Source organism: Ornithodoros turicata, chromosome 2, assembly GCF_037126465.1.
Source record: "Ornithodoros turicata isolate Travis chromosome 2, ASM3712646v1, whole genome shotgun sequence".
NCBI classification, from domain to species: domain Eukaryota; kingdom Metazoa; phylum Arthropoda; class Arachnida; order Ixodida; family Argasidae; genus Ornithodoros; species Ornithodoros turicata.
In genome coordinates, this window is record NC_088202.1 from 99,083,354 (window position 1) to 99,090,585 (window position 7,232).

The following is a 7,232-nucleotide window of genomic DNA, read 5'->3' on the forward strand; positions in this document are numbered from 1 at the left end:
ACTGGGTAGTCTGACTTGACAGGCACGTACGTTGCCGTCTCGCCCCCTATACAGCTCGGTCACCTTCACGAGCTTCCACATGCTCCTTGGCGCCTTGTCTTCATGCAGTAGGACCACATCACCTTCGCCAAGTGCTCTTTGGTTACGTTGAGCGCGACACAAATGTGCCGACCGAAGTTCAAGGAGGTACTCGTGTTTTCACCTCTTCCAAAACCTGTCCGCAATCTGTTGTCGGTGACGCCATCTTTTGACCGCTGTACTGGCTGTCGAAGGCTTCACAGGAGCCGCAGGTTGTTCCGGCAAGGCCGTCAAAGTCTTTCCGATCAGCAGGTGCGCTGGAGTGAGCGCGATGGGTTCCTCTGGACTCGAATGTAGAAAGGTTAATGGTCTTGAGTTTACGACAGCTTCTACTTCTGAGAGAAGCGTTTCTAGCTCCTCGAATGTGAGACTTTGGCGACCCAGGGATCGGCGTAGACAGTTCTTGACAGTTCGAACCATCCGTTCCCACATGCCGCCCCACCAGGCTGCCCTCTCGACTATAAATTGCCAGTGAATCCGTTTTGTCAAGACAAAATCTTGAAACTCGGTGCTGCACATGGCTTTCCATAGCTCTCGGATGTCTCGTGCCGCTTTCTTGAAGGCCAGAGCGTTGTCGCTGTAGATGGTAGACGGTACCCCTCTCCTTGACAAAAATCGCCGGAACGCCATGACGAAGGCTCTCGCTGTTAAATCCGTCGCCTACTCCAGATGTACAGCTCTCGTGGTCGCACAAGTGAAAAGTACGACATAACACTTTGGTGATGCCGTGTTGGTTGTGGTCTTCACATATAGGGGGCCAGCAAAGTCCACACCCGTGGTATCATATGGGTGAGTCGGGTCGGTCCGGGTAGCTGGCAGCGGTGCTGTTGGCGCAGACGCTGGTCGTGCCCGGAATTTCACGCAGACAGCACACCGGTGGATGACCGACTTCACTGCCTGTCTAGCTTGAAGCAACCACCATCTTTCACGCAAAGCCGACATTGTCGTCTGTACCCCGCCGTGTAGCATGCGTCGGTGCGTGTTCATAATAATCAGCCTAGCCAAGGCGTGGCATTTCGGTAGTATGATGGGATGTTTGATATCCTCACAGTTGTCTGAACACTGAAGCCGGCCCTCTAGCCGCATTACTCCACCTTCGTCGAGAAAAGGGTTGAGCTGAGCTATCCTTGAAGTTTCGCTGATTCTACGATTCTTTGTCAGCGCTTGAATCTCTTCAGGAAAGACTTCCTTCTGAGTGTGTTTCACCCAAAACGTCTCTGACTCTGCTATCTCGATGGCTGTAGGCGGCCCGGTGGTTCGCACGCTACGACGGCAGTTTTCCGTGAACCTTCTGACCCAGCTGGTAACGCGCAGAGCGCGGTTGTAGTCGCTGTACGTAGCAAGGTCGAACAAAGGGGAAGTTGCTTCTGCGCCAGTTGTCAGAACCGCCGCTTTTGTCATTTCATCCGTGACACTGCTGAAGGCACTGACATCATTCTGATGCTGTTCCGGCCAAAACTGCTCCGGCTTCGAAAGCCAAGATGGCCCCTCGAACCACTGTTTGTTTCGAGACAACGTCTTGACAGTTTGTCCTCTCGTCACCGCGTCCGCGGGGTTCTCTCATACCCAGGGCAGTGCCTCCACTGCTGCACACTGCTCTTTTCTTGGATCTCAGCTACCCTGTTTCTGACGAAGGGTTTCCACCTGCTTGCTTTACTCTGGATCCAACTCAGTGTAATAGTGGAGTCTGTCCAGAAAGTCATCTCCTCATCCGGTAGAGCCAGTGCTTGATGTAGAAATTTCCCGATTCGAACACCAACCACAGCTCCCAGTAGCTCTAGTCTGGGCAGCGTGATGACTTTCAGTGGCGCCACGCGTGATTTGGCGAAGTGTAGAACCACTTTCGTCTCCATGGTGTCACTTGTGCTTCGAAGGAATGCACACGCTCCATAGGCACTTGGACTGGCGTCTGTGAAGATGTGGAGTTGGTACCGTACCGAACCACTCTCCGGGAGTACGCATCGTTGCACGGACACGTCCCGTAGGTCGGGTAGCTCAGCGCGCCACGCATGCCACTTCTTGGCCAAATCGTCAGGAATTCTCGTATCCCAATCCAGCTTCGCCTTCCAAAGCTCTTGGAAGAGCTTTAGCTCTGATAGTGTACGGGGATAAGAAGCCTAACGGGTCGAACAGCCTAGCGGACGCTCCCAATATAGCCCTCTTGGTGTCTCTCATGTCAGAGATTACTTCCATGAGATGATCCGCTGAGAACCGTAACCTGTCGCTGCGCCTATCCCACGCCACACCGAGGACCTTTGTCTGCGACAGCTCTGAAAACTGCTTCTCGTCGTTCAGGATGCCAACGTGTGTATTCAAGAACATGTCTTGGAGCTCAGCTGAATTTGAAGTCCATTTCGATAACTTCATGCCTGCCTTCTCTAGGAGGTCTTGAGCCCTTTGGACGATTTTCTTTCCTTCTTCATCGTTGGCTACGCCAAGAAGCAGATCGTCGACGTAGAATGCGTCAATTAATTTGTTAACAAGGTCTCTATCGGGCTCGTCCACTGACCGTAGATGGTGCTGCATAGTCGCAGTCAACAAGAAGGGACTTGACGTCGTACCGAAAGGCACTCTTGTCATTCTCCAGCACTGGACGTCTGGGTGTGGGTTGTTCTGCGATGGAGCTTAAGAGAACCACAAAAACCTCAGTGCATCCCTGTCTTCTTCTTTGATGCCAATCTGCAGGAACGCCTTTTGAATGTCAGCGGTGATTGCTACTTTGTGTAATCTGAAGCGCAGCAATACGGGAATTAGATCTGCTCCTAATTTCGGGCCTTTCTCCAGATGATCGTTGACTGAAGGAACACCTGGCGCGTGCGACGAGGCGTCGAACACCACTCGAACCTTTGTGGTTGATGACTCGTTACGGACCACAGCTCTGTGAGGCATGTAGTAGATCCGCTCAGGCTTCGCGCAGTTGGTGGAGACTACCTCCGCGTGCCAGTTTGTTAGGTAGTTCCGGATGACCTCGTCGTACTGCTGGATGGCGTCACTGTGGGCTAAACGTTTCACAAGCCCTTGCAACCGCTTTTCGGCGACTTCAAGGTTGCTGCCTAGCTCCCCCTTGAGACTTTTCCATGGCAAGGCCACTTCGTAGCGTCCGACCAGCATCTTAATGTTTCGCTTAAACTCATCCAGCACTAGCTGGTCATGTTCGGTGTTGGTCATGACTTCATCCCGAATGCCGATGCTATCCAACTCCCAGAAGTTTTTTATCACGTCTTGTTCTTCGGCTGTGCATCCCATCCTTAGGACGCACACGGCTGTTGTCGATCGTTCCGTGCACTCACTGCTGAGACGTGAGGTTCCTTGGAAGGTCCAGCCAAAGACCGTATCAATGGCTACCAATCTGTCGTCCTGTTTGTCCCTCTTCACGTCTCCTGTTAAGAGTCTCCACAATTCGTCGCTGCCAACCAGTAGACCAATGCCTGCTTCACAGTTCACGCTTGGGAATAGAACGTCGTCCGCAATTAGATGTCCTTCTCGTCGTAACAATTCCACAAACTGCTGAGTGGTAGGCACTTCGGGAAGATCCTGGCAGATGAACGGGACAGTGACTGCACGTATCACGTAGTCAAGTGGACTGTACTGGCTTCGCAGGTGCACTTCTACTACTCTCCCCAGGTGGACTTTGGTGGTTGTGGCTTAGTTTGCGAAGGTGTGGATGTGTAGCTTCGCCTCACCAACAACTTGTAACTTGAGCTTTTGCGCAATATCCTCTCGAATGAACGTTTTTTGACTCCCTCCGTCCACCACCCCTCGTAGCTGGGTACACGCAGTGTCAGATGAAACCCAAGCCCGAAAAGTTTGTAGTAGTACCTCCGTGTCATGAGGTCGCTTGTCTTTGTTACTTATGATCTGGTTGCTCGCTGCCATCACACTGATCATCGCCACGGCGTCAGAAGCACGTTCAGGTTGTGATCGCGACGGGTTGCAGACTACGGCAACGTGCCTGCTGCCACAACTGCTGCAGGTCACTTTGGCGCGACAGTACCTTGAACGATGTCCTCTTCTGGTGCACCGGAAGCACCGCACCTCTTTCGCCAGCCTCTTCATTTTCTCGGCTACTGGTAGGTTCTCTTGGCAGTCTACCGTGTCGTGTTGAACTGAGGAGCAGAATGCACACTTTATAGCGCTCTCGGTGGTACTTTGAAGAACCATCCCAGTGGGAACACTCCTGCTTCCTTGGGCATGGTACGGTTTAGTCCCCGATGGCGGCTTGGAGTCTTTGACCCCCGATCGCTCTAGACTCTCCAATTCGATGCCAATGAAGTTGAGAACCTTAGTCAACTCATCTGTCCCTCCCTCGGCTGTAGCAACTTGAGCTTCCGGTGTGGCCGTCGCGCTCTGAACGGCTCTAGTGTCGCGGAGGGCAGTCGTTCCATACCGCACGGTCCTGTGATGCTCGACAACCATTTCCGAAGGGATCGCCGACAGAAGGATGTCCGCCAACATTGGTGCGTAGCTGCTTGTCATTACACCCAGGGCTTTCAGGCCACGAACATTGGCTTGAACGTGGTCGTACAGACGTCGGAGCCCTGACGGGTCTCTTCGGGACTTTACCCCTGGCAAAGTTCGTAGCTTGGCCAGATACTCTCGCTCAATCTGGTACGTATCTCCAAAACGCTGTACCAGGATCTCGATGGCGTCGTCATAGTTGCTAGCAGTTGCCTGCAACCCACGGATGGCGGCTGCAGCTCGGCCTTTCAGCAAAGTGGTCAAGTACTGAAACTTCTCAGTCTTGTTGAGTCGCCGGTTGTCATGCACCGCAGTGCGAAATTGCTCCCAGAACATCTGCCATTGGGTGAGCTCGCCCCCGTAAGTCATCAGTTGCAGCTTTGGGAGCTTGACGCCTGCCGGAGCTTGCTCGCTGGCTCGTGGCGTGGCAGGCAAAAGAGCCTCTGAGGTCACCGAAGTTGCCTGCTGTTCCACGGAGTGAAGGTCTGCTAGACGGGTTTGCACCTCGGCCATGGCATTGGCCACCTGTTCCTCATAACTAAACACGGTTTCGCATTCCGTTGCGAGTTCGTCCTCCTTGATGTAGACTTCAATCTCCTTATTCACCTTTCGGAGTTCCCGATCGGCCACTTCCAATCGAGCCAGTAGTCCATTCAACATGGTCCTATTTACGCTGAGATTCTGTCGAAGGTCGATGACCTCGTTGACTATCCTCGTTACTTGGGCACGGCGTGCTGCTCGCTTGGGCTTGAGCCGGTCCATGATTCCTCTCCGAATGGTCGAAGTCTCGTGCTGCGAAGACAGGTCCCGGGTTTCGGCACCAGTGATGTTGTGGAACTTCCACTCTAAGAATGACTGGACCTGAATTCCGCAGCTCCCAAACACAACGAACCCTTTATTATGATGAGAAGTCCTTTGAAGACAGCTCCCAGCGTTGCAGCCGTCTCGCAGAGCATCCGGTTCCAAGCAGGCCGGATCGCAGAATGCCAGAACGTGCGCTTCCCTCGCGTGGTTAGCTTTTCCCGGCCTCGTCTTTCACACTTGTCAAAAAAATATGTAACAAGGGTAATCGGGCGAAAGGAATCAATATCATGCAGCGACCTGCCGGTTTCAGAAGAGGAACAACCATTGCAGTTTTCCACCCTCGTGGGACTTCACCTGTACGCCAGGAACTTCACCTGTACCTGTGTAAAGAGCCTAAGAGGAGCCGACGCCCACATAAGTGGAGATTCCGGAGGGCTTTGTACGTTACCTGGTCAGCTCCAGGCGAGGTGTGGTGGGGGGAATTCCTCAGGGCAGATTCAAACTCAACAAGCGACAAAAGGTACGTCCAAGGGTACGTCCTTGTCTCGGTTTTATTTCGCAGTCATGCACCAGCTTGTCAGAACCGTTTCGCTTTTCTCGTTCCGCGAGGGAAGTTAGACATAGTGTGCCATGTGCATAGATTTTGGCGCATGTTCAAAAACCCTTATGTGGGCAAAATAGACCAACCACTGTGGGGTCGCTCACGATCATAATTGTCTTGAGACGTAAAGCCACGAATTATCATCCTGATCAGTGTCCACTAGCAAATCAGCAAATATCTCATCATGTGGAACTCCTGTGCGGAAAAGGTCGTTACGAAGGGAATTACAACGCCAAGATAGAGGACGTGGTACCTAGTGTGTTGGTCCGTTCGTCGTTTCCGTGCATCGCAGTGTTGGGCGCCGGTGCGGGTTCAGTGTAGAAACGAACGAAGAGCGAACGGAACGATCAATGAAACTCGACGCATGTTGCACTAGAGCGACCTGTGTAACGTGCATAATCAAACCACTGCAACATTTTCTTCCTTACAACACCCATGTGCTCAGGTTGCCAGTAACTTCATGTTCCTCTAGACCGTCAGCAGCTACATTCTACCAGTGATGCGACTCTCCAGCTTTTCATATGGAGGAGATGCCTCGAAACGCACATGCGTTGGGTAGGGAAGCTAACTGGTATATGGTGAAGCTGCATCATGGTGCGGGATAATGTGTACCATAATGGGACAATTTAATAATAATTGGGGGTTTACGTCGCGAGACAACTGAGACCATGAGCGACGCCACAGCGGTCGATCTGTGGATTACTTTTGCCCACTTGAGGGTTCTTTAACGTGCGATGAAAGCTCATCACACGGCTCCCCGTATTTAACGTCCCTCGCGGAAGACGGCGTGTCTAAGTAACTTGTACCCTGCCACCAAGTTACTGGCGTCCTCGGCCGGGTTCGAACCCGCGATCTCGTGATCAGAAGGCGAACACGCTACCGACTGAGCCACCGAGGCTGTTAATTGGGCAATTTGATAAAAAAAATACAACAGGGGAAGCTTAGTGGTGCATGGTAAAGCTGCAACATGGCACTGGAAAATTTTCTCCAGTATAATTACAGTACACACCACATACCAGTACACATTATCCAGGATAATGTGTACGACAATGTGACAATGTTCTGAACAAAGTAGAGTAAAGGAAGCTAACGAGTGCAACGTGCAGCTGCAACAGGGTACTGGATGATGTGTGGACAATGACAATCTACTGAACAAGGCAGAATAGGGAACCTAACTGGTGCGTCGTAAAGATGCAGCATGGTAGTGGATAATGTGTCCCACAATATGATTATGTGACGAGCAAAGTAGAATAGGGGAACCTTACTGGTATATCGTGAAGATGCAACATGG

The 7,232-nt window shown here is 52.1% G+C and overlaps 2 protein-coding genes across 2 annotated transcripts; both read right to left on the minus strand.

Annotated features, from left to right (window-relative positions):
* Positions 1 to 738: 738 nt before the first annotated feature.
* LOC135384911 (uncharacterized) lies at positions 739 to 1,479 on the minus strand. The gene has a single exon (XM_064614093.1). It carries the CDS (start codon positions 1,477 to 1,479, stop codon positions 739 to 741), a length of 741 nt encoding a protein of 246 aa, XP_064470163.1.
* A 1,224-nt stretch (positions 1,480 to 2,703) lies between these two features.
* LOC135384912 (uncharacterized) lies at positions 2,704 to 5,298 on the minus strand. Its single transcript, XM_064614094.1, has 2 exons — positions 3,898 to 5,298; positions 2,704 to 3,612 (listed from the first exon to the last, which is right to left on the minus strand). The coding sequence occupies exons 1-2, from the start codon at positions 5,296 to 5,298 to the stop codon at positions 2,704 to 2,706; spliced, it is 2,310 nt and encodes a 769-aa protein (XP_064470164.1).
* Positions 5,299 to 7,232: the final 1,934 nt, after the last annotated feature.

Bases quoted from the DNA above. Each gene is read 5' to 3' on its own strand.
- LOC135384911 (XM_064614093.1), bottom strand. From the start codon at position 1,479: ATGACAAAAGCGGCGGTTCTGACAACTGGCGCAGAAGCAACTTCCCCT.
- LOC135384912 (XM_064614094.1), bottom strand. From the start codon at position 5,298: ATGGACCGGCTCAAGCCCAAGCGAGCAGCACGCCGTGCCCAAGTAACG. The intron at 3,613-3,897 runs GTACTACTACAA...TTCATCTGCCAG, and splicing joins AGCGACCTCATGACACGGAG to GATCTTCCCGAAGTGCCTAC.